At 41.1% G+C, this 26,119-nt stretch overlaps 1 protein-coding gene across 3 annotated transcripts in view; it reads right to left on the reverse strand.

Moving 5' to 3' along the window:
* Window positions 1-26,119, reverse strand: part of BABAM2 (BRISC and BRCA1 A complex member 2) — a 434,423-nt gene that overhangs the window by 84,638 nt on the left and 323,666 nt on the right. For all 3 annotated transcript variants that reach the window (XM_030858076.3, XM_030858078.2, XM_030858079.3), the window contains exons 8-10: window positions 15,207-15,306; window positions 12,118-12,188; window positions 9,239-9,321 (exon numbers count right to left, since the gene is read on the reverse strand). In XM_030858076.3, coding sequence (XP_030713936.1) covers window positions 9,239-9,321; window positions 12,118-12,188; window positions 15,207-15,306 — 254 coding nt within the window. The remainder of the gene's footprint in view (window positions 1-9,238; window positions 9,322-12,117; window positions 12,189-15,206; window positions 15,307-26,119) is intronic.

The raw sequence follows: 26,119 nt of genomic DNA on the forward strand, positions 1-26,119 counted from the left end.
CTGCTGATGGCCACCTAGGTTGCTTCCCTGTCTTGGCTATTGTAAACAGCACTGTTATGAACATTGGGGTGCATGTATCTTTTGGAAATAAGAGTTTTCGTCTTTTCTGGATATATGCCCAGGAATGGGATTGCTGGATCATATGGTAACTCTATTTTTAGTTTTTTAAGGAACCTCCATGCTGTTTTCTATAGTGGCTGCAGGAGCTGATAATTCCTTAATTAAGCCACTTACTTTTCTCTTTCTATGGCCACAGAGTGAAACCCTACTTGAGCCAATATATTTGTGCCACTGGACAGGGGATCACAGCTAGACCAACTGTCACCATCACTGAGGAGTGACACTAGCTTCATGCCTCACTGCCTTCAGATCAGTAATGTCTTTGGTGAGATGTCCACTTACATTCCTGGGAGATGAGACAGTATATGCATATCTCCCAGTACATGGATGGTCACTGACCCTCTACGTTTGTTCCTGGGACTTACAGTTCTCTGTGAAACTCCAAAGGCTTTCGACATTCATCATATACGTGGGGATACTGCCAACCAATGACCTGAAGCATTATAGTAGTATCGTTTATTAGCACATAGGCTCTGGAATCAGTTCCTGGATTTAAATCCTAACTCTGTCACAGTGAATACATTTACTCTTTCTGTGCCACAGTTTTGTCATTTGTAAAATGGGGCACTACTAGTAATTATCCTCAGAAGGACGTTGTGAGGAAGAATAACAATATATATACGCAAGGTACTGAGAACAACTTCTAGAGCATGGTATACACTTAATAGCTGTTAACTATTGTTACTGTAACTATTATCTTCAACAACAGCAAAAGTTTTACAACCAAAATAATGCCCATGTTTCAATAATACTTTAAAATTGATTCTAAGAAAAGGTTATACTGCATGGGATTGATATTACAAAAGTTACTCTTTGTAAACAGCTTCCTTTCTTTCATTGAGTGAGGCGCCTTCTTGGGTTACAATTTGTTAATTTCAAAGCCGCTGCATATGTTTTTAAGTCAAAATCACTGAGTATTCATGACCTTTCTTTAATCAGATAAACTCACTTTAGCAATTACTCCAACGATTACAGTTGAAAAGAATAATATAACATATATAAGAGGGTATTTGGTATTGTGTATCTGATTTACAACCTCTTTCCTTACAAGAAGTCCTTTAAGGTCACTGAAGAGGTCTCACAAGGTATTAGAATGAAGAGAATATTCCCAATGAAAATTAATGAAATGAATTCTCAAACCAGGGTCAGAAATTACAAAAAAAAGACTTTCTGGAAGTAGACTCTAAACATGAAACAGAAGTCTCAATTTGAATCAAAATAGTGACAGTGGTTGCTGAAGGACTGGAGCTATTTGAGCTGTAAACCTTGAAGAGGGTGTGTTTGTGTGTGTAATCAAAAGACGAAAACCACTTTGCCCAGCAGAGCTAACCACTTTCAAGGAAGTCCAGGATAAAAATTAACCCAAATGTTTAAAGTATCTAAAATACCCATAGTTCTCTTAATCAAAGCAAAAAGGCATTTTGCATTAGAAAGTAGATTTTCTTTTATCTTTTTCTATATTTTTAAATCATTTTGAACAGTACAGAGAACTGATTGGTTTCACTTTTTGTTCCTAATCAATTTTAGTTCCTGTTGCTTTTGATAGTTATTATTACTACTAAAATGATAAAATTAAATCACAAAGCTTTACATATTCCTGATCTGAGGTAAATATATTAATTCTAAAATAATATCACACTTTTTATAAATCTGGCTTGAAATGAATTCTAATGCATATCATTGTGGTTCCTAATTTTAATCACTTTGTTGATTCTGATTTACTCTTCAAATCTATTTATTTACATAAAAATGAGATCTGTATCCAAAAAGCAAGCAGGTTTGGGAAACCACACAGTTTTGGTTTTACTGAATTATCTAGTAGCCATCTTGTTTGTTGCTGCTAAATATTCTACTAGACATTGTTTCTGTGGCAAAGAGATGAGTTCACACCACTTTGCTCAGGAGCTGAGTGGCTGTCAATTTCACAGCTTTGCTTTGAGTGGTGAAACGACAGTGACACATCAATGCAAATAATTTCCTTGGTTATAGTAGCAATCACACAGCCTGACACAATCAGAGCTTGGAAGGGGCATTTGCAACAATAAACAGAAGGCTCTGATTTTTACTTAAAATTTCAAAAGCTGTCCTGATTTCTAGCTTATTGGCCTTGATTACAGGCCTATGAGGAAAGAATTATTTAAATGACTAGCAGAATTAGTCTGCAGTTGTCAATTTCCTCTAGCTTTCAAAAGAAAAAAAAAAAGACTTACCAGAAGCTGAGCTCTCTGTAAAGCAAAATTACTGTTTTCTGGACTAATGTAAGCTTAAAACTAATGAATGTCCAAATGTGTGGAAAGAGAGACAGATAAGGACAAATACCAAAAGAAGTATATCAGGGAATCTGCGTGAACTTTAATTATTGAAAATAAAGAAAAAAAATCAGAGTAAGAAACTCATCATCTGCTAGAACAAATAAACCCTGCCACCTCCTTCTGCCTCTACTATAACAACTGTGAAATGGAGTAACAGAGCATTCAAAGTCCTACTAAGACCTACCTGAAATAATGGACAGAGCAAAATACAATGAAAATTATTTTCTTCTTTTAATTTCTTTTGAAAATATAAGATTGTCTATAACAGAAAAAGCTGTATTGTATTTACATGATGACATATATAGATATAACATATATGACAATAATAGCACAAACAAGGGGGAGAAGGAGGAGCAAAGCTGTTATATTTTACCAGAATTAAGTCACTATTAAACTGAAGTAGACTGTGTTAAGTTAAAGACGGATACTGCAATCTCTAGAACAAGAAACTTAAAAGAAAATTAAAAGAAAAAAACAAGATAGCTAAAATATCAACAAAGAAATTAAGATGGTACACTAAAAACATTTGTTTGACACAAAATGAGGCAGTAAAAGAGAAACAAAAAAGGAATAAGACAAACAGCAAACAATATCAAAATGGCAGGCCCCAATCCAACTATACCAATAATTACATTAAATGTCAATGGATTAAACTCTCTAATAAAACAGCAGTTTGTTTAAATGCACACAAAAGCAAAACCCAACCATATGCTGTCTACAAGAGACACACTTTAGATTTCAAGGCATTAAAAAAAAAGGTTGAAAGCAGTGGGCTGGAAAAGGTATACCAAGCAAACAAAAAACAAAATAGAGCTGGGATGGGTTATTAATATCAGATGAAATAGACTTTAAGACAAGAAATATCTAGAGACAAAAAGGAACATTCCATAACAATAAAAGGGTCAATAAGCCGGAAGATATAACGATTATAAACGTACGTGTACCTAAGAACAAAACCAATAGAACTGAAAGGAGAAATAATCCTTCCTGCATTTGTTAGTAGTAGCTACCTTCCTCAACCAAAGGCTTTCCCCAGTTCCTGCCAGGAAACCCTTTCCTACAGCTACAGCTATAGCTCCTTCCAGCTTCTGGTAACCACACTCTCCTCTTGCCCATGCAGTCCTAGGGAAGGTAAAGACTCGCTGCTGCTAACCATCCCTTTTGGTTTTCTTTAACTCTGTCCACACCTTTGAACACAGTCCTTCCATTGAATTCTCCCTAGTTACCTGTATGATGCACCATCTGTTTTCTGATGGAAACTTGACCTATATCTAAACTCCTCTCCTTGATTTGAAAGAGACTAGTAGTTTCTTACTAAATCGGCATTCTCTCTTTCTCACTCAAGTTAAAAGAACTCTGATTTTTAGTTGGGCGTTTGCTGTCCCAGAAAAAGAACTACATTTCCCAGTCTGCCCTAGCACACATGCTGAGGCCTTATGCACTAAGTTCTAGAACGATGACATGTAATTGGAAGTGGTGCGTGAGACTTCTTCAAAGTCTCATTACGTGAGAAGGTGTGTCCCCTCCTTCCATCTTTTCTCTATTCTCTTACTTGGATTGGGACAGCTGGAGCTCCAACAGCTTTTTTGGCCTATACGCAAGAAAGTCACACCCAAGGGATGATGGAGTATAAAGCTTGAAGGAATCTGGGTCCCATGTGACCTCTGGATATGTCATTCCAGCCCTGGACTGCTTCCTTATACACAAGAAAGAAATACACTTCTACCTTGCTTAAACCATTGTTTTTCGAGCGTTTATTACCACTCCATCCCGATACACATGGCCTGTGAGGCACTATCCTATCTGGCCCTGACTCTCTTTCTAAAGTCTCTCATGTGACTCTCTTTGCTCACTGTGCTCCAGTCACACTGGCTCATGCAAAGCCCTTTGCTACCTTTTGTAGCTCTTTGCACAAGAGGACTTTCTTTCTCCTGAAATCTCTTCACTGAACCTGAATGGCTGCTCATTAAGGTCTCAGCTGAAATGTCAGCTCCTATGAGAAGGCGTCCCTGACCATCCCAGCAACAGCTCCCCTCTTAGCCTCTTCCAAAGCCCTCTGTTTTGTTCCATTACGGTACTTGTCGCCATCTGCAGCACATATTTGTTAGTTTACTTCTTTATTGTCTGTCTCTCTCATTAGACTCCATTAGGGACAGTGTCTCTCTTTCTAATTCTCTCTCATATATATAACATATGAAGTTTTCCCTGTGTCACTCATCACCACTTTGTTCCTTGCATACAGTAAGCGAGCTTAGAGAACATTTGTTTTTAAAGATGCGTATCAGTGTACCACACCTTTATCTGATCTCTTTTCTCATTAACTAGATCAGGGGTGGGCAAACTTCTTTTGTAAAGAGTCAAAGAGGAAATATTTTAGGCTTCACCATTTTTGTTGCATATTCTTCTTTTCTTTCCCCTAACAACTCTTTAAAAACATAAAAACCATTCTTAGCTCAAGGGCCATATAAGAATAGACTCAGGGTGGAGTTTGGCCCATAGGCTGTGGCCAACCAACCCTTGCTCGAGACTCTGTGTGTCTTAAGGTCAAGCCTGAATTATTTACTTATATCCCCTGGGACCTAGCACAAGCCTGAGCTTGTGAGAACAGCAGGTTCTCACAACAGCAGGTTCTCCATCAACTCAGAACTCAGGTGAATTGGATTAAATTGATTGGGTTAGGGGTCGAGAAGAGAAGAAATGAAATGGAATACCTAAAATGGTCAGATTTGGTCCAATATGTATTTTGCCAGGGAGATAAGGCCTATGGTCCAGGCTGGATGACTCAAAGGGTCATTTACCAAGGAGTTACAGGTAACTGTAAAAGATCTCAATACCCTCTCCTTCCAAGCAGCAACCCTGCGACCTTAGGCAGCTGCATTCCTTATAGTGCAGCTGACAGGGGCCCATGAAAAACAGGCCATTTTCCCCAGTGGTTGCTTTTGTTCTGTGTCACTGTGCCTTGCTATCTGGTTCTCTTGTCATCCAGTATTCTGAAAAGCTGCTGCCTTAAAGATAGCATCTACCTCCAGAGGTAAAATACAGCTTGGCAAATACAGAATTACCTACATAACCACTACAGATAATTCTTAGATGATGGCCAGGAAACCTTTCTGAAAACAGTTTCTGAATGAAAGCAAGTCCCTGATCCTGCTGTGGTTCCAACTCTTGCGATATGTTGATATGGATGAAGGAAAGAAAGAAGGAATAAATGGATGAAAATTCTCCATGGTCAGAGCTCCCCTCCTGGAACTGCCAGAACGCCAGGAAGTTGCAGTGTCTCCTGAGAGATCCCAGAATCTGTACAATGTTCTTTCTCCCCTAGGGCATTCTTACTTCCGAACACTCTGGCAAGGTCTGAGGTCACAGCCATCAGCCTCAAGAGAGGACTGCCTCTTTCCTCTAGCATCCAGAATGCTCGGAATTATTGCCAGCACCTGCCCTCTCGACAAACCTCTTCCTGGGCCTGGGCAGAACAGAGGGTGGGGGAGACCAGAGACGTTATCTGTGTCCTGCCAGGTCTTCATGCTGCATGGAGCAGTGAACCAGCCACAGAAGACTGGCTCCATCTCTAGGCGCTTCCTTCTTCCTTTTTCTTGTTCTTGAGATCTCAGAATAATTCAAGGCAATGTTCTATCATTAAGTCTCCCCACCCCATAATGCCACCCCATATTCAACTCCCATCTTCATGACGAGAAAAAAGGGAACAAGTGGTCCCATGGGGGTTGTAACCAAGCAAGCAGATGCTTCCAAAAGAAGGTAAGTTTCCGATGCTTAACTGTATGACTGAATAAAACGCATCACCTAACCAAGCTTCACTACGATGTTACAAGTCCTACATTTTAGATATAAGAAAGTAGCAGAAGGGTGGAAATAATTTATTTAAAGACAGGCTGTGAGTTAATGACGGAGCAGGAAACAGCATCAAAATCCCCTGATTCACAGACAAGGTCTTATCTGCCAAAGAGCCGAGAACGTGGGCCGTGACGCTAAGAGCGGAGAGCAAACGGCCCGGGGAGGAAAGGAGTAAGAGCCTAAGGAAACACTTAGGAAAAAGTAAATTAAACAAATCTCAGGGTCCCTGTACCTGTTCTAATGAGTGTCTGGGGTTCTATGTTTCTGAAGAAGGTAATCAAAACTAAGTGAAAATATGACTTTAGGACTTAATTTTGCATGTGACAGAGGAAGGCAGAGAAGGGGCTGTAAGAAATAGTGGATACACAGTACTGTGGGGAAAACATTCTTTGGGGAATAGACCTTGCAAAGGAACAAGAACTGCCGTGACACTGAACGCACTGAGAGGAGAGCCGGCAGGAGCTAAGAGGTGGACGCTCTTTTATCCCGGAACAGCTCTCCTGCCAGGCCCCACCAGAACAGGCAGCCTTGAGTTGCATGTGGAAAACACAGGTGAGAAAGATCAGTGCCGAGGATATCTTTTTTCCCTTATATCTGATATGATCTGACATCATCTTTTATTTTATTATTATTATTTTTTTGTGGTACGCGGGCCTCTCACTGCTGCAGCCTCTCCCGTTGCGGAGCACAGGCTCCGGACACACAGGCTCAGCGGCCATGGCTCACGGGCCCAGCCGCTCTGCGGCATGTGGGATCTTCCCGGACCGGGGCACGAACCCATATCCCCTGCATCGGCAGGCGGACCCTCAACAACTGCGCCACCAGGGAAGCCCTGACGTCATCTTTTTTGAAAATGGAATCATGGCTAGGAGACCAAAGTAAGTTTCGGGACAAACTGTTGAGATTTCATGCCACTTTGGGATGAAGAAATTGGTTGAAGCAGTCATCTAATTTACTGTTTGTAACTGTCCTCCTGTGTGTCCTTCCTTCTGCGTCCTTCTCTCACAGCTACTCCTGGAGGCCTCAGACCATAGCCACTACCATTCATAGCAGGGTACAGGTCCCTATTGCTGAGCTGGGCTAGAGGAAACACACCAGACTAATCCCCCAGGCAGCTGTCCAGGGTCATGAGACACAAACCAAGCTTACAGTCAGGATCTGGGGTCAGGTTACCAGGCTAGAAACAGAATCACTGGGATAAAGATGGTGGGGCAAAGTGGACAGAGCAAATAGGAAGTGAGATCTCAGAAAGCAATTAACACTCAGAACAGAAAACCAAAGCCGTGATAAGGTCAGAATTAGAAGTGAGAGCTGGAAGCAGCAGTACGAAGTTCTGCTCAGTAGAGCCACAGAAGATGGTGAGCAAAGAGGAGAGTGCCAGGAGGCCTTGACTGTGGGACTTCCTCTTCCACCTGGCCCTGTATTGTAGATTAAGCTCCATCTGCTGATGTCTCCACAGGACTTACCAACCAAATCCCCAGTGACACGAGAGGGACCTAAAACAGAGGGAGGCTTGTCCTAGTGATTTGAACAAGGTCATATAATTAGTTGGAGGCACACCCAAGATGAAAATCTTCACCTCTCCAACTCTCTGCTTATCGGTACGCATAATTAATATAGAGCAACATGCTTGCATTTTTCAGATGCATTTGAAAAGATGGTCCCCATGTAAGACTAGTTATCGAGTAGGAGCTCCACATGAAGCACTGCATGACAAGGTGGTTATCACTGGGAAATGCCTTAAACGACAGGGATAACCAACTTCTTAGAAGTACGTATGGCCAACTCTCAATTATCTCTATGTAGATTATACCGTGGTAAGGTTTTCATTAGAGTTTTCTTCCCTCTACCACTATGGACATTTTGGGGTTTCTTCCCCTACTATCTGTTGATGTAACGTCAGGTAAGACAAATTAAGAACTATTTTAGCCTAAGCAAATCATAACCAAGAAAGTAAAACTGCTGGGGAAGAAAAATCGTCCCAAGTCGTTATCTTTATACTGACAGCTTGGCTAAACAGGGCCAAAGCTGTGCATCCTGAAATAGTTTATTTAAGTCTAGGGTAGTTCCACATACTGCGTGAAGTCAACCCAAACCCACTGCTTTTGTGTAACTGGACTCGGGAGAGCTGAAACTTCTGCGCCTTTGGCTTGAAGTCTGGGCATGTTGCATATCAAATGACTAAAGAATAAAGCTCGTAGCTGACTTGCAACTCAAACCTGGTACCATGGGTCACTGGTTCTTATATAACAAAGAAATACACAAAAGAGACTCTAAATGATCCATTAAGCGAAAGCTGGAGCAATGTTTACTGACTGATTAATATCATACAACAGGAATTTAAATACGCCTACTGTGTGGAAAACACTGAGAAGTCATGTCAGGAATTCATCAAAACATAGTCCCACCTTTAAGATATATATTATATATTACCAAAGTTACAGATTTTTTTCACTTAATAAGAATGATAACCAAATGATCAAAGCAATATGTTTTGAGTAATCTTGAAAGTTTTGAGGCCTGAATCTGGAAAGATACTTTGAAAACAGAAATCTCTCTAGGGTAGGGTTTCTTAAATTCAGCACTACTGACATTGTGGACTCAATACCTTTTTGTTTTAGGGACCTGTCCTATGCACTGTAGGACGTTTAGCTGCATCTCTGACCTCTACCCACTAATGCCAGTAACAACAACCGCCAGCCCTGGTCCCCTACCCGTCGTGACAAACAAAAATGTTTCCAGACATTACCAAATGTCCCCTGAGCAGCAAATGATACCTTGTTGAGAACCACTGATCTAGAGATATTTTCTCTTGAAGACCACGCAGTAAGTAGACTTATGCTAAAGTAAAAGGAACCAAGTCAGGACACTAAAGTTTGTCATATTCATTATTACATGTGGTTTAGTACATTTTTAAATGCAGGCTGACATGCTAATAGCAAAAGTATACTCACTGTGTACAAGAAAACAAAAATCTTTCCACATCAGCAACAGAGTGAGTTTTGTAAAGCCTTCTGCATCATATTCCACGACACCCCTAAGTAATAAAAACATACACACAAACAAAAAACCCTCATAAAAACAAGGGATAAAGGAGATGGAAACAAGTAAAGAATATATTCATAAAAGTCAGGGTTATTGAATCCGAGATGCATTTAAGACAAGTGAGTGTTACCACAGGAAGGATGTGGGATTTGGAATGAAAGCAGCTAGGTTTAAGTTACAGCTTTGCCATTTTACTATCTGTTACAACCTCGGGCAAATCACTTAACCTTTGGAGCCTCAGTTTCCTCATCCGTAGAACAAATATAATCGTATTTGTAAACTTCATCATGGAGTTGTGAAAAACAAGTAAAGTAAACCATAAAATGTTATGCAAATGTTAGTTATTAGTGATGAGCAAAAGGACAAATGAAGAAATCAGGGCAACAATGACCCTATGTCTGTACAGTGATAGTGAAATCTCACTCACTTAGGCACTGAACAGTAACAAGCAGTGACAATATTACTAACTACAGGATTATATACTACTTTCTTCCAAAGGATTTGGAATCCTTTCTCTTGTGTCCCCCTATCCTCCCCACCAGGCTCAAGGCAAAGTAGCAACGTCAGCTGGTTGGACACTGGGTTCAGATGGGAGATGCACACTTCAAGCGTCAATGGAGAACAGCCTCTGAGCACGGAAGGGCCTGGAGAGAATTCTGATAGGCTCACCTCCCCCATTTCCCTCAAGAGCTAAGTGCTTAGGGGGTGTTACCATAATGTGCCAATACTAACCACACAGCGAGGACAAGGATAATGTTCTCTCTTGTCCATACAAGGAGGCCTTTGTTGTCCTTAGAGATGCCTTCATCCTGGCTGAGTCAGGCCAGTCAGACCATTAATACTGATGGCCTCCAGGTTTAAGTAGGAAGGAACAGTTGAACTCATTGGGAAGGTAAGGGAACTAAGGCACTGAAGGCTTAGTGATTTGCTCAAAGACTGTTGATACATCACTAAGATCTGCTGACTTAAGTCAACAACTCTGTTCACCAGTTTGTATTTCTTTTAAGGATATGTAATTTACTCAACATTATAACACTGATATCTAAACTTTTTAGATCCTGCATCCTGTAAGCAAAAACGAGCACAGAATCCTTTTCATTACGCATATAGTACAGTATATGGTAGTACTTGTATATGATTTCGTAATTGTATACAAGTACTACTATATTATATGTATAAAAAAACACAAAAATGTACATAAACCGAATGAGATTTAAAAACAAGTGTAAATTCGATTGTCACCCTTTTCGTGAATGGAGTGAGGTGGGGAACACACCCCTGAGGTATGTGTACCCTGCTTTGGAGGTTATTGTGTTAACGTCTGCATTTTCGATTATATATAAGAAAGATAATCTTACTCAAAAATGAGGAGACTAACGGTGTCATTTATTAACCACTGTTTGTATCATAAGCACTTTCTCAAAATGCTCATAAATAAAGCTGAAAAAAGTCTTAAGTATTAGAGACTCACGTAAGAGACAGTCATACTGTTTAGATATTGATACTTCTATTTTGGGGATATGACAAATTTCACTGTGGATAATGAGAAAATTTCTTGAAATTGTTTTGAGGAGTCAGAAATTTTGCTTATAATTATGCCATATTTGTAAAATTATACCCCAACCTTATTTTTTCTTAAGATTTTTTTTGACGTGGACCATTTTTAAAGTCTTTCTTAAAATTGTTTCTGTTTTATGTTTTGGTTTTTTTGGCCTCGGGGCATGTGGGATCATAGTTCCCCGACCAGGGATTGAACCCACACTCCCTGCCCTGGAAAGCGAAGTCCTAACCACTGGGCCGCCAGGGAAGTCCCCCCAACCTTATTCTTGACCTCATCTTCTCTTTCTTATTCCTTTTGCCCTAATTTCTTCATTTACTTATTTAAAATTTTAATACACACACACACACACACACACACACACACACACACACACCACTTCTCTGGAATAAGGTGGGAGATAACTAGACCACTAAAACCCTTAGGGCTTAGTCCCCCCAGGTAGGTAGAGGGATTCACCTTTTAAAGAAGACTGTGAGGAAAGTCCATTCCCCAACTAAGCCCTGAGGGGAAAGTTGATAAGGGCTCTACCATCATTAAGGAAACAGCTGCAGAGCAGCCCACCTCGGGCAAAGGAAAGGGCCAGAGCACAGGGAGGGTGGGAGGAGATGTCTACCCTGGAACTGCAGCTATACACTTCCCTCCTCCCTTGTGGGGCCTTCTTCCAACTCCTAATCCCAAGTGTGAGTCATCGTGATGGTGTCTAATGCCAGACTTCCTTCCCGAATCTCTGTGGCCCTGTGGGGAGCCGTGGTCCTATCAGGAGACCTGAGTCCTGGGAACAGGATCCCAGCCTGGCTTTCTCTCCCCGAGATGTGTGACTTCCGCCGGGTGCCTGAACTGGCCAAGGTTTCGGGGCTTTCTTCAGTAGAATGTGCCAGTCATGCCTGCCTGCTTCACCTCATGACTGCTCTGTGATGACGGAGGTGAAAGTGTTGTGCAGACTATAAAGAGCCTGAGAAGAAGCAGGCCTTATGCCCACTGTTACTGCAGTGTTTGGGGCTAGTCATGCGCTGCTCCAGGGAAGATATTTGATTCTACTATTTGCTAAAGAATGCTCAAGAAAAAAGTCTTCCTGGGAGCTTCAGTGTAAGCAACACACCAAGAAGAATCAAAATGGCATTCGGAGGTATCACACGGAAGAACTGCTATTTTCTTAATCAAGCCCTTATATTAGGGTCATCAGGACGTGAGTGCGTCATTGATTTGTGGTTTAAACAAAGAACTTACGTGCCAAAGTGACTGAGAAAAGCAGCGATATACTCTCTTCTTTTGTGATATCCTTGAATCACATACTGCACCTGGAATAGGAACCCAAAGCTGAGAAGTGGAGTAGGAAATCATTAAACATTTTAGTATGTAAAATTTCAAAGATTCAGAGAAGTAGAAAGAATAGCAAATTGAACACCCATATTCCCACACCTATATTCAACAACTGTGAATATTTTGTCTAGTTGCTTTATCCAGCCATCTACCTACCTATCAACCTGTCAATCAATCTTGCTGAAGTGTTTCAAAGGAAATTAGAGACATCATGACAGTTTGCCCCTAAACACTTAGGCATGCATCTCCGAAAAACAAGACATTTTCCTGCATAACCACAATACTGTTATCATACCAAATTTAGTAATCATTCTCTGAATTCATTTAGTACGCTGTCCATTTTCAAAACTTCCCAATTGTCCCCAAAACATTTTTGAAAAAAGCAGGGTGTAAACAGGGATCAGGCATTTAATTCAGAAAGTCTTTTACTATAGAATAATAGTACCTCCTGGGGTGTGGATGTGTGTATATAATATTGACTTTCCAAAGAGACTGGGCTAGTTGTCTTATTCTGTATTCTCGATTCTCTGATTGTTTCCTTCCTTTTTTCTCTACCTTCTGTATTTCCTAAAATTGGAAGTTAGAGCTAAAGGTGTGACTAGATTCAGGTTAAATATTTTGGGCAAGAAAACTTCCTAGGTAATACTGAGTTTGATCATTGGTTAAGGTGATGCCAGCCAGACCACTCTACTGTAAGGGGATGTTTCCCCTCTGCCATAGTGAGTAATCCAGGGGTACACCCCTCAAAGCATGGGAAGATCTAGTTCCCATGAACCTTTTACTTAATGGTTTTAGTATCTGTTGGGAGATCCTTGTCTGAATCGATTACTTCACTAGGGCCTGAAAAAATGGTGATTTTTGTATTCTCTCATTCCATCTGCATTTATCAGCTGGAATTCTCTGTAAAGAAGAGCTTCCTCTCATCCAGTGGGTCTATTTGGTTATCTTGAACTACAACGCCTATTGAAACGTCACAGTAATGCTCAATTCTTTCTTTTTAAGCTCATAACGTTCAGAATAAGGAGTGTTACAACAGGAGATTTTATTTTGCCTTTTTATATTTCCTTGTTATCACCAAATGACAGTTTCTATAAAAAAAATTTGTGAACTCATTAAGCTAGGCATCTGAAAGTTAGTCATTTACCCATCAGCGTCTAACACAAAAATACATTCCTTATGAAATGTCTTCATAATGGCTGAAAGAAACAGTGGGAGAAAAAGACCCCCCAAATTGTTTATATTGGCTGTAGTCACACTGAGTTTCCATGGATAACAAAAGCCCGAGATAAAGTGCTTGAAATAACCTTGACACAATTGGTACTGATAGCCATTTGTACCCTTTAAAAGTAAAACAATTCTATTTATATAACAGGGGTTTTATGTCAATTTATAAAAACAGTTCTTGCTTTGCAGGCTTAATGCAGGATCAGAAATGTTATTTTGGGAAAAGAAAAACAGATGATAAGTTTGCTTAAGTGGCTTTGTTTAAAAAGGGGATGAAAACAGTTCTGTATACTTGATTTTAAAAACAGAAAACCATTCTAACAGAAACCCACAACAAAACTGGCTATAAAGATAGATTCCAATGTAATTATGGAAATTCATTTGAAGAGATTGTTTCTAAAAGCAGCCCATACTGTCCTCGTTTGTGGCAAGGAGAAGAACATCAATTTTAAAAGACAAGCAAAATTAATGAAAGGGAACCAGATAAGAAAAACTGACTGATTCTTGTATTTCTGGGAAAATGGTATTATAATTTTTCTGAGGAAAATGTATGACTAGAAATTAATCTCAATTGGAGAGCTTTAAAAAGGCTTTTCTTCTTGGTTCTGGAAGACCAAATTTGCATTTTTCTCTGTAATACTGGGATATCTAGATTTGAAGGCAGTGCAAAGTCCCCCAGTGTAAATAAGGAATCTGTGCTCTGATCAGTTTTGTAGGAGGGCAGTGGCTGGGGGAATTTGGTCCAATGAGCAGCAACCAGTCTGTGAGAGTTAAAGACCCTGGAATCTGGGCCGAGCCCACAGACTGTGGAGTTGCCCGATTTTAGTTTCTCTGACATTTAAAAAATAATACGGAAGCCTTTGAAATATTATTATATTTCTAAAATATTTTCTATATAGAGATGAGCTATCTTTTGAATGAAAGAGACAAACAAAAGATTTATTTTCCAAGCCATTGTGAACAAGTCAACAGGAGCAAAGAAAATAGGATTTGGGGAATTAAGCAAACTGGGTCCATGTGGGAGAAGAAACAAAGTCAGTATTGCTTGCGGATTAATATCTCCGGTTTTTAGCTACATACACTGGCTGGACATTAACAAGCATATTGTATACTTTGTAGAAACAGCTGACAACAACCATTAGTGGAAACTCAGCTACTTGCCAGTGTAAGGGCTCATTAACACAGCTAAGAGACGGCTTTAGATAATCTGATGTGCCTGACTATAAGACAAGCTGACCTGGAAATCCTGCCCCTAGAAGCAGGACTCTGGCAAACTGCTCCTAGACATGACAGGGAGAATCAAGAGCCAACTATTAAGAAGTGCAGTACAGAAAAGCAGGAAGAGATAAAAGCAGCTCTACAGAATTACTGTGATATTAACTAGTGGCAAACACACACACACACACACACACACACACACGCATGCAACAGATAATTGGGAAATGAAAGTTCAAAATTTTTAAACTGTAAGGAGGTGTAAGATCTAGCAAAAACTTAGGGCATAAAGGAAATTCAAGAAACAGGAGATATACATTTAAAAGATGAAGATAAGACTGGAACAGGAGGTCAGAATCCTCAGAAAAGGAATGAGGGCAAAGAAATCAGGAGAGAAACTGATGAGATGTAATTCAAAGTAGGAAAGGTTGATGTCAGACGGAGGCTGAAACTAAGAGGATGGGGTGCAGAGGATGGTGTGTGCACCATGATGCTGGGTAGATGACACTGGAGGAAGGAGCCTCACAAGGTGGGGGAGGCAGAGGACTTGCTTTTACCTTGTTGGTGAGCAGGTGGCACACTTGAGGAACATAATCAATGAGACATCCTCCTCCTGGAAAAGCTGGGATATGAAGAGCTGAGGAGCCGCCAAGTGCACTGAAAGGACAAGAGAACAATGGACACTTCTCTCAGGGCTCAGGCAGTTTAAGTGACACCCCAAACAGACTTGGCTTCTCGTGTCCAACTCTGCCCACCAACTGCCTGAAGTAATGACGATGGTTACAGGGGCTTCACTTTACGACTACATTTCCACATATATTCTATCCATTTTGTTAAGACAACATGTTCATGTTACACATGACTAACAGCTAACGATTAATGACAACTCCTGATCCTATCACACAACAGTACAAATTAGCAAATTTTGATTGGCATGGGTAAATGTCTTACCAACATTAATGGATTGTACCTGTTACTGAAACACAGGCTTTTATACTCTTGATTATGCCCAGTTCATAATTGGGCTGAGCAAAGGTAAGTCATTCATTAAACTGAACAAAACTGAACTGACACAACGCTGTAACAGTGTACCAAAGGGACTAGTTCTGCAGCTCACCGGCTTTGTTGCCCTGGGCAGCCTCCTTGGGCTTTAGTTTCCTCATTCTTAGTGTGAGGCAAGTGGTCTAGGGCAGGGGATGCAAAAGCCTGGGGTCTACCCAGCCCAGGCAGGTTTTGTAAATGAGTGGAGAGAACCAGGTGGGGACTCTTGAAGGAACTGGGGCTTTTGTGCACAGTGGGAAGGGCTCTCACTGATCAGCCCCAGCCATCTCTGACATGTAGGAATACAAGCCTGGTCTTACCAGATCCTAATTTTTCAAGTGAAGCCAGAAATCCAGATGATTTAATCTCTCAATTTTTAAATGGTGGCAATTAAATAAACATTTTCTGAAACACCGGGGTCCCGTGTCTGTGGGTCAATATGGGTAGGAAGTGTGCAACTAATCCCAGTAAACACTGATATTCAATTCATCTAAACAAGAAGGTACAGTCAAAAATCATCAATCCAAACACTAAGACGCTCTTGATTCAGAAACATTTTCCAGAACTTTCCTGGATATTCTCTTTTCAGTTTAATTAACCAGCGTTAAGATTATTTTAAAAAATTGTTCAGAACCTTATAGCATGCATTTTGTATATCATCCTTAATCTTGATTTCATCTTCTTTCCTACTCTCACTTTCCTTCGGTCCTAATTTGTTTTTCTTATTTGAATTTTATTTTAACATATATATTTCTGTAAGCCTCTTAAAGCCTCTCTGTAAGACAACGGAATATAAAAAGACCCCTAAAATCTCTTAATGTTGTGATTATTCATTATTCAAGTCCCCATAGTAACGAGGTTGTAAATGGAAGCAAAACATTTCACAACAGTAACAGTCTAGAAAATCCTTCTCAAATAGTGTAGAGCAGATTGACTCAGCCTAGAGTTTGTGGTACAAGGAACAATATATGTAACTACTCAAAGGACTCCAGATCCAGCCTGTCTCCCTATTGACTACAGATTTCTGAAATTAATTTTGCCGGTAAAAATGAATATTATGTTTATTTATTTACAGGAATGAGAAATCCCAAGAAACAAATAAAATTCCAGGTGGTGTGAGCAACTCAATATGGAGTGGAAGTATTCGCTGTTGACTTATCCTACTCAGATGGTAATTAAAAAGCACAATAACTGACAACTGAGAAAATTCTGAGACAGCGTTTGACTAAGTAGGACGTGAATATGTCATGTACACCCTGCAACTGCACAGAATCAGCAAGGACATCATTTCCATTCGCTCCTCTCAGAGTAGACATTGGATGAGACTTAGCCTCAACTCTGAAGAAGGCTAGGAAAATTCCTATGACTTTCTGTGAACGAGAGGAAGGCTTTCTGTCCCCTCTTTTCATGCAAAAGTACACAGAGGGCACACATCTCACTGGAAGTGTCTAATGGTTCCATTAGGATGGAAAACGGATTAAGAAGAAAATTCTATAGTACAAGAAAAATAAATCCAGTATTTACAGCCTGTGGTTCTTGGAATATCTGCACAACAGAGAAGAACAAGATCCAGGCTTCTCATAGGTTGCTTAGAGGAACAATCCTTAACATAATAAAATTAAAAAAAAAAATTCGGACAGTTCTCTAGAATTGATAGTAATGGCCTTTGACCTGTAAATAGCATTACAGGATAAGTTCTTAATCATTCACTAAATTGAATACAAGGAGTAAAAACAGCATGCGAGTAATCCTCTCAACCTGAAACTCTCTCTCTGCCTCTGAAATACAGCCATTAAACAAAAATTACCTATAATAATAGAAAGAAGCAGAGGTATGGAGAAATCCAATGACCAGCTGCTCTGCTGCCAGGCCCATCTCTCTGCACTCTGCTTCTGTGATTATCAAGAACTAACCCTTGTTGCTAGGTGCCTTCTCGTTATCTAATTTAATCCTCTCCACAATTCAACAAGGTGGGAATTACCACTGTGATTTTACAAGTGAAGGAATTGAGGCTCAGAGAGCAGAAGAAATTTCCCTGGGTCCACACAACTAGGAAATGGTAAAGCCAGGATCTGAACTCAGGGAAGCCTGTTGCCAGAGTCCAGGCTGCTGTTACTGCTGAATTATGTGCCTCCCTGAGAGCAGGGGGGATTTTAATCTTGAAAGGGCTACAAGGGGACTTCCTGGTGGCGCAGTGGATAAGAATCCACCTGCCAATGCAGGGGACATGCGTTTGATCCCTGGTCTGGGAAGATCCCACATGCCACAGAGCACCTAAGCCCGTGCGCCACAACTACTGAGCCTGTGCTCTAGAGCCCACAAGCCACAACTACTGAGCCTGCGTGCCACAACTACTGAAGCTCGTGCACCTAGAGCCCATGCTCTGCAACAAGAGAAGCCACCACAATGAGAAGCCTGCGCACTGCAACGAAGAGAGCAACTAAGCCCATGCGCCACAACTACTGAAGCCCGCGCACCTAGAGCCGGTGCTCCGCAACAAGAGAAGCCACCGCAATGAGAAGCCCGCGCACCGCAAAGAAGAGTAGCCCCAGCTCGCTGCAACTAGAGAAAGCCTGCACACAGCAATGAAGACCCAATGCAGCCAAAAATAAATAAAAAATTAAATCTTAGGGAAAAAAAAAAAAGGGCTACAGGGATGGAAAGACACAGTGGGTATGGCTGGTAAGTGAGCAGGGTCAGGATTCCAGTGAGGCTAAAGGGCTTCTAGAAGCACTCAGACCACCACCGAAGCAGGCACTGTGCTGTACAGCCCATCTCCCCTTACAACTTTCCACAAGGCAGCAGGACAAGTATTCCTCCCGATTTTGTTCACACCTCAGTACTCTCCCACCCCAACCATCAAACAACCAGATTCACTGCCTCTTGGATGTGAGGGACCGACCACTCTGTCATGTCCAATCGTGAATGACTTAGCTGTGCAGGGGAAGCCTCAATGTGTGAAGCACTTCAGATACCAGCAAGGATAGTTTTAAATGAGAGTTGAGTTTTTAAAGGACACTCGCTGCACGCTTTATTTAACTCAGCAGTTTCTCTGCCTGTGAGGGCTCTGAACCTGACTTCCAGCATCACACGCTGATAAGTGCCACTGATTCATGTATAAATATCCGCCTCATTGGTAAATATTTAACAGGCTTGCTATAGCCTGAATGCTGCCCTGATCGCACTGAATAAACAAAGTCAAGTGCCTTGAAATAAAAGAGCTATTATGTTTTCAAAGTGTGCAAGATGGAGGAGGTAAGGCCTTGTGATCTCGAATCCTTTAATATTCATGAATCAAAAAATACTGGGCTGAGCATGTACAACAGAAAACTCACCCTGTGCAGGGATGCCCGGCCTCACTCAGCCATTCCCAGGAATGCAGGGCTGGCTGGCGAGAAGCAGGGCCTCACTAACTCGCTAAGTGGCTGAGTTGGGGCTGGGGAAGGGGTGAGGGGGAGATGAAAGGGACCACTGGCTGTAGACTCTTCTGATCTCTGGAGCGGTGCAGGGAGAAAGCAGGGCTAAAAGGTGGGGAACCAAAATTGGTGTGACAGGGTCTCAGGCTGAACTTGGGAGAAGAAACGGGTGAAAAGGGCTGCTTTGATGAGAAAGCACCGTCTATCTCTTTATGGACTGTAATGAAACATGAAACTGCTTGATAATTCTTAGAACTGAAACTGAATCTGTGGATAGAAATTAGAAGGACAAGGCCAGAGCTCGAGAAACCTTTCCAACAGTGGAGTTGAACAGACCGAAAGTTAGCCAGAAAAACATTTCCAGGTCTGTCTCCTTGGCTCTAAAAGTCAAATATAAGAACTGTCTATGTACTAATACTATTGTTTCCATGCAAATACAGCTAATTGAGCCCTTGTGGACCTTGCTCTGTCAGCAAATATTCAGAGCGCCTCTAATATTGAAGACTTGGATTGGCTACAGTCAACAGCATAAAGGAAATATCTTTGAGCATTTTGACATGGAAAAATGCAGGCAGTCAGCCTGTCTGCAAGCTTGACTTGGGACAATAGGGTTTTAACTCATTATGGAATAATAACTCCCTTCTCCCCATGTTGGGCTTTACCTTACTGGCCAAATAAAATGAAGAAAACATGATTTGGCACTGGAGAAAACAAGAAGGGCCAATGATTTTCAACTGTAGTTCTTGCTGCTGCCAAGTTTGCTCTCTTTGGTCTTACTCAACTTTCCATGAGTGCAGCGGGGATAACACTACTCTCAAAAGGACCCATCTCTCTCAAGGGTTAAAGTAACAATTAGAGTTACACTAATATTAAAATAGCACCATGCACCCCAAGAGAGACGTTATTCAAGAATGCCTCTTGTGTGAGTTTTCTATGTCCAGGGTTAGGTCAGAGATGCTTCAATCGGCCTTAGTGTCCCCTTCTGCCTTTGAACTGGGTTCTGAAGTTGCCCTGGTTGCCTCCTCCATAGTATGATTCAGGGGAGTGTTGGAAGGTGAAGCATGGAAATGGGGAACTTCAAGGATGATAGATGGACACCAGCAGCCACTAGGCCCCAAGCTAAGAGAAATCTAAAGAAAGGTGAGCCTTCAATTCAATCCAACAAACACGAACTGTATGCCTAAATCTGTTTAAGGACTTGAGTTTTCCATTCTGAATATGTGACTAGGGCACCACTGTTAATTCCTTTCAAGGTACAGAAATGCCAGGGACCTCAAGAATCTAGGGCACTCTATAATGACAGAGTATGTTTCCTGGTGGCTTGTCAGGAAAGCCATTACAATAAAACAAAAGTCACTGTTATTTATTGAGTATCTACTTTTGCCAGGCACTCTAATAGGCATTTCGTTACCTCTAAACCTCCCAAGAACTCTGCCAGATAGACCTAATTAGCCCAAGTTACAGATGAGGAAACTGAGGTTCTAAGAGTCTAAGTATCTTGTCCAAGATTACCCAGCAAGTAAGTTGCAGACATAGGCTTGAATCCCAGTCTTTCTGGTTCCAAAGCCTGTGTCCTTCTTCTTTAGAAATTCTTTCATAAGAAGGATGGTGTGGAATTTCTAAAACTCTTACCCCTACTAATCCCTACCTACATACTGAAACAGTAGTATAAGCGGCTGAAATTATCCTCAAAAAGCCTTCATACATGAAATTCATCACCTTGTCATCTCACTTTTTCTTAAGATATCATCTGTCACAAGAAGTTAACTGGGTAGGATTAAAAAAAAAAAATCATATGTAGGTTCTGAAAACCCAAAAGTACATAAACACTACACCATGGAAACAGTCTGCTTTTTGTTTTTGTTTTTTCCTAACTGGATTTTCTTTTTCCTAGTAAAGCATTTTCTAGAGCTGCTGTAGCCCTTGTCTCATTTTATAGGTTCAACTTGGAGCCGTCTTAAGAGTCTCTCCACTGCTCAGTTAAACAAAATCAGGCTGTAATTCAAAATGGAAAAAAACTCAATGAATATAACAGGAGAAGAAAATAAAAGATCAGAATGACAAGTTAAGTTTATAAGTAGGAGAAAATTTGGGGAGTCGCACTGGATGAGAGGTTCACTGAAGCATCAGTGTGGGCCTGGCTGTATTACATTTATGCACCTGATCTAATATTTCCACTAAACATACTTCACAGCATAAAATCAGGTCTTCTTAGAGCACTGTATTCCATTTCTTGTTTCCCATTTTTAGAGGGACATATAAAAATGGAAATGTTCTGAGACAATGATAAGTATGATTAAACACTCAGAAAATGTTCCTATTTGGAGCAAAGTCTAAAGAAGTTGAAATTGCTAAGTTAAATTACTTAGAAGGTTATGGAATTATGAAATAGAGTAATTTAAAAATGTGGGGCTTCCCTGGTGGCATGGTGGTTGAGAGTCCGCCTGCTGATGCAGGGGACACGGGTTCGTGCCCCGGTCCGGGAAGATCCCACATACCGCGGAGCGGCTGGGCCCATGAGCCGTGGCCGCTGAGCCTGCGCGTCTGGAGCCTGTGCTCCGCAATGGGAGAGGCCACAACAGTGAGAGGCCCGCGTACCGCAAAAAAAAAAAAAAAAATGTGAAGGCATACTACATGGATAATTTGAATCAGGTATTCTTTGCTTAGTCACAGTATAAATAAAGAGAGTTTCAAAGGCAATATGAGGGATTTAGTTGGTAAAATGAATTCTCCACAGAATGGAGTAGTGAATAATAGCTCCATTTATGAAGTACTATGTATTAGGCACTATACCAAGTGCTTTTCCTATATGATATCCTCTCCTCTTCACATCAGTCTCTGAGAGAGGTGCTACCCCATTATACAGATGAGAAGGCTAGAGCTTAGAGAAGCTACATAACCATCTCTGAAATCACGTAGGTGGTAAAATGGCAGAAGGGCATCTAAATCCAGGTCTCTCTGACCTAAATCTACCCCACGCTTAGGTCTTCAATGATCACTTTTGTGACATCTGGTTCCACATGTGTCAGATCCATCAGGCTCCTCCTGGTTTGGGTGTTTCAGGCAGATGCCTGGGCTGACTGAGCCTGTAAGGCTGTTTCCAGGAATATTAATTAAACTTATTTAGGTACCTGAACTGAAGTGGTTAGGGACGTTTTCATTCTAGGCAAATGAACCCCTGGAAACTCTGAGGGCCAGAGGACTTGATGGACACTTTCCAGGAGAGAGGAGGTGAAATGCAAGCAAGGAAACATTATACTTAAATACAAAAGATGAGAATATTGTAATTACAGAGTCTGTCTAATGACATGAACACTCACCAAGTTTTTGTTCAGAAATGTGTTTAAGTTTGTTAACATCTCAGAAAAGCCTTTGAGGGACAATCTTAACAGATGTCTACCATCAGGATTCTGTTAGCATATGGAAAAGCTTTTAAATCCCTGAAAAATGACAAATGAACTTAGCAGATGTTCTATTAGGATTTGGTATGAATCAGGCTCCCGGACTTCAGACTATACCACAAAGCTACAGTAATCAAGACAGTAGGGTACTGGCACAAAAACAGAAATATAGATCAATGGAACAGGATAGAAAGCCCAGAGATAAACCCACGTACATACGGTCACCTTATCTTTGATAAAGGAGGCAAGAGTACATGGTGGAGAAAAGACAGCCTCTTCAATAAGGTGCTGGGAAAACTGGACAGCTACATGTAAAAGAATGAAATTAGAACATTTTCTAACACCATACACAAAAATAAACTCAAAATGGATGGAAGACCTAAATGTAAGGCCAGACACTATCAAACTCTTAGAGGAAAACATAGGCAGGACACTCTATGACATAAATCACCGTAAGATCCTTTTTGACCCACCTCCTAGAGAAATGGAAATAAAAACAAAAATAAACAAATGGGACCTAATGAAACTTCAAAGCTTTTGCACAGCAAAGGAAACCATAAAAAAGACAAAAAGACACCCCTCAGAATGGGAGAAAATATTTGCAAATGAAGCAACTGACAAAGGATTAATCTCCAAGGTATACAAGCAGCTCATGCAGCTCAATATCAAAAAAACAAACAACCCAATCCAAAAATGGGCAGAAGACCTAAACAGACATTTCTCCAAAAAAGATATACAGATTGCCAACAAACACATGAAAAGATGCTCAACTTCACTAATCATTAGAGAAATGTAAATCAAAACTACAATGAGGTATCACCTCACACTAGTCAGAAGGGCCATCATCACAAAATCTACAAACAATAAATGCTGGAGAGGGTGTGGAGAAGAGGGAACCCTCTTGCACTGGTGGTGGGAATGTAAATTGACACAGCCACTATGGAGACCAGTACGGAGGTCGCTTAAAAAACTAAAAATAGAACTACAATACGACCCAGCAATCCCACTACTGGGCATATACCCTGAGAAAACCAAAATTCAAAATGAGTCACGTACCACAATGTTCATTGCAGCTCTATTTACAATAGCAGGACATGGAAGCAACCTAAGTGTCCATCGACAGATGAATGGATACAGAAGATATGGCACATATATACACTGGAATATTTCTCAGCCACAAAAAAGAGACGAAATCGAGTTATTTGTAGTGAGGTGGTTGGACCTAGAGGCTGTCATACAGAGTGAAGTAAGTCAGAAAGAGAAAAACAAATACCATATACTAACACATATATATGGAATCTAAAAAAAAAAAAAAATGGTTCTAATGAACCCAGGGGCAGGACAGGGATAAAGACACAGATGTAGAGAATGTACTTGAGGACGCGAGGGGGAAGGGTAACGAACTGGGACGAAGTGAGAGAGTGGCATGGACATATATACACTACCAAATGTAAAATAGATAGCTAGTGGGGAGCAGCGCATAGCACAGGGAGATCAGCTTGGTGCTTTGTGACCACCTAGAGGGGTGGGATAAGGAGGGTGGGAGGGAGACGCAAGAGGGAGGGGATATGGGGATATACTTATGCATATAGCTGATTCACTTCGTTATACAGCAGAAACTAACACAATACTGTAACCCTATTATATTCCAATAAAGATGTTAAAAAAGAAAAAAAGATATGGTATGAACTACTTATAATGATGCCCGGCCACGCAAGACATGAACAAGCAAAGGGAAAGAAAAGCTGGTTTCCTCTTGTTGTATCTTGATCCCTGGCCTGTTACCTGCAGTACGATTCCACCAAAATTTCTTTAAGAAGAGAAACTATTTTCAAATACTAGTCTTTAGGAATGAGTGAATTATTCTGAGTTTGTTAGAACTTTGAGGCTCCAACGAATGGCTTTACTTCTCTGCTACTGCACAGGTAGAGGTTATTTTTCCTATGAATTACTTTTGAAACATACTTACTGAAAAAAAACCCCAATACATGTATATATCAAATCATTACGTTGTACATTGTAAATATCTTACATTTTAATTTGTCGATTATACTTCAATAAAGCTGGGGGGGGAAATCAATGCATACAATAGTTACCCTAGACTAAACCCACAAGCATTTTTATAACTCCCTCCTCCTCACTGCACACAGGTTTTAATGATGGTCAAAAGAAGAGGCAGAGAAAAAATTCCCTCTGCCTGACCAGGTAGAGAAGTGTACCCACCTGATTCCTGTTTGCTGGCATTTACTAAAAGCTCAGTCCTATGAACAGCATGAGGCAACTTCACACACACATCACTGGGCTCAAAGAGCTAATCTATAGGTAGCTGGAGCCTGGCTTGCACACACAAAGAAATGAAAAGATACCAGATGCGGTTAGCCAGGCTACTGGTACACAGCGCTTTACAATTTGTTTCCAAAGTGCTCCTCATTTGGATTTTTACAACAGCCTTACACAGTAGGTAACAAGTATTAATATACTCACTATAGAGATGAGAAGACTGAGGCTTGAAATGGATGCCTTGTCCAAGGTTTAAGCCTGGCAACAGTCAAAGTGAGATTGGAATCTTTCCTCTGCGCTATTTTCATGATTGCGTAAGAATGGTCTAGGGAGCCTATTAAAAGCTCAGATACCCAGGCCCCACCCCAGAGAAGTTGATTGATTAAGTTCAGCGGGTCTGAGGTGGGACCTGCTTCCCTAGAGGATGCAGGTGCAGGTGGTCCTCACACCCTGCTCTGTACCTCACCCTGAGGATGCACAACAGGGACTGAGGACCAGAAGGTGTGTGGTAAAAGCAAATTTGCCTCCCATCCCCGAGGCATTAGGTCACTGACTATTTGAAAGGCACTGTGGACAAAAGCAGGAAGACGAAGAAAGCAGAGATATGCTCTTAAGGAGCTCCAGGCCTAGTACGGGAGATGCGACATTCATGGAAACAACTAGAAAAAAGATGATAACTGCTAAGTGTGTACATGGGCAAAATGAAGTCTAGTCACATGCAGGTAACCAAAAGGCAAGGCAAAGAGCAGTAAAACAAGACTGGGGCTGGAAGGGAGGAGGACACAGAGACTACTCAACACGGCAAGGCACATAATCATAGGCTAGGAACTCCACAGACGGCAGACCGTGGACCACAGAGAGCAGCTTTTTGCCCCGATATGAGAAAAGCCTATTTCATACTTCGGGCTGCCTGGGATATCTGCTGGTAAAAGGGCATCTGCCTGGAGAGGGAATAAGAAGCTATCATGGTCCATCCTGATGCATCGCCAATGGCGAAGTGGGCAGGAAAGAAAATTCAAGGTTAAAAAAGAAGTTCTGTTTAGTCATGGAGTGAGAGATGTCCTGGAGAGAAGGAAAGGTCTGGGGTTTGAGCCTGAATCTCAGCCAGTTTCCTTGCTTAACATACCTCTTTTACACTGACAACTTCTAAATTTATATTCTCGCTCAGACCTTTCCTGAACTCAGGACTCACATGGCCAACTGCCTACTGAACGCCTCCACTTGGATGTCTAAAATGCACATCAAACTTACCCTTCTCACCAGCACACTCTGCCTGCAAAACCTAGTGCTCCTGCTCTCATCCCGTTTCAGCCCACGGCAGCTCCAACCGAT

Source organism: Globicephala melas, chromosome 12, assembly GCF_963455315.2.
Source record: "Globicephala melas chromosome 12, mGloMel1.2, whole genome shotgun sequence".
Classification (NCBI taxonomy): Eukaryota; Metazoa; Chordata; class Mammalia; order Artiodactyla; family Delphinidae; genus Globicephala; species Globicephala melas.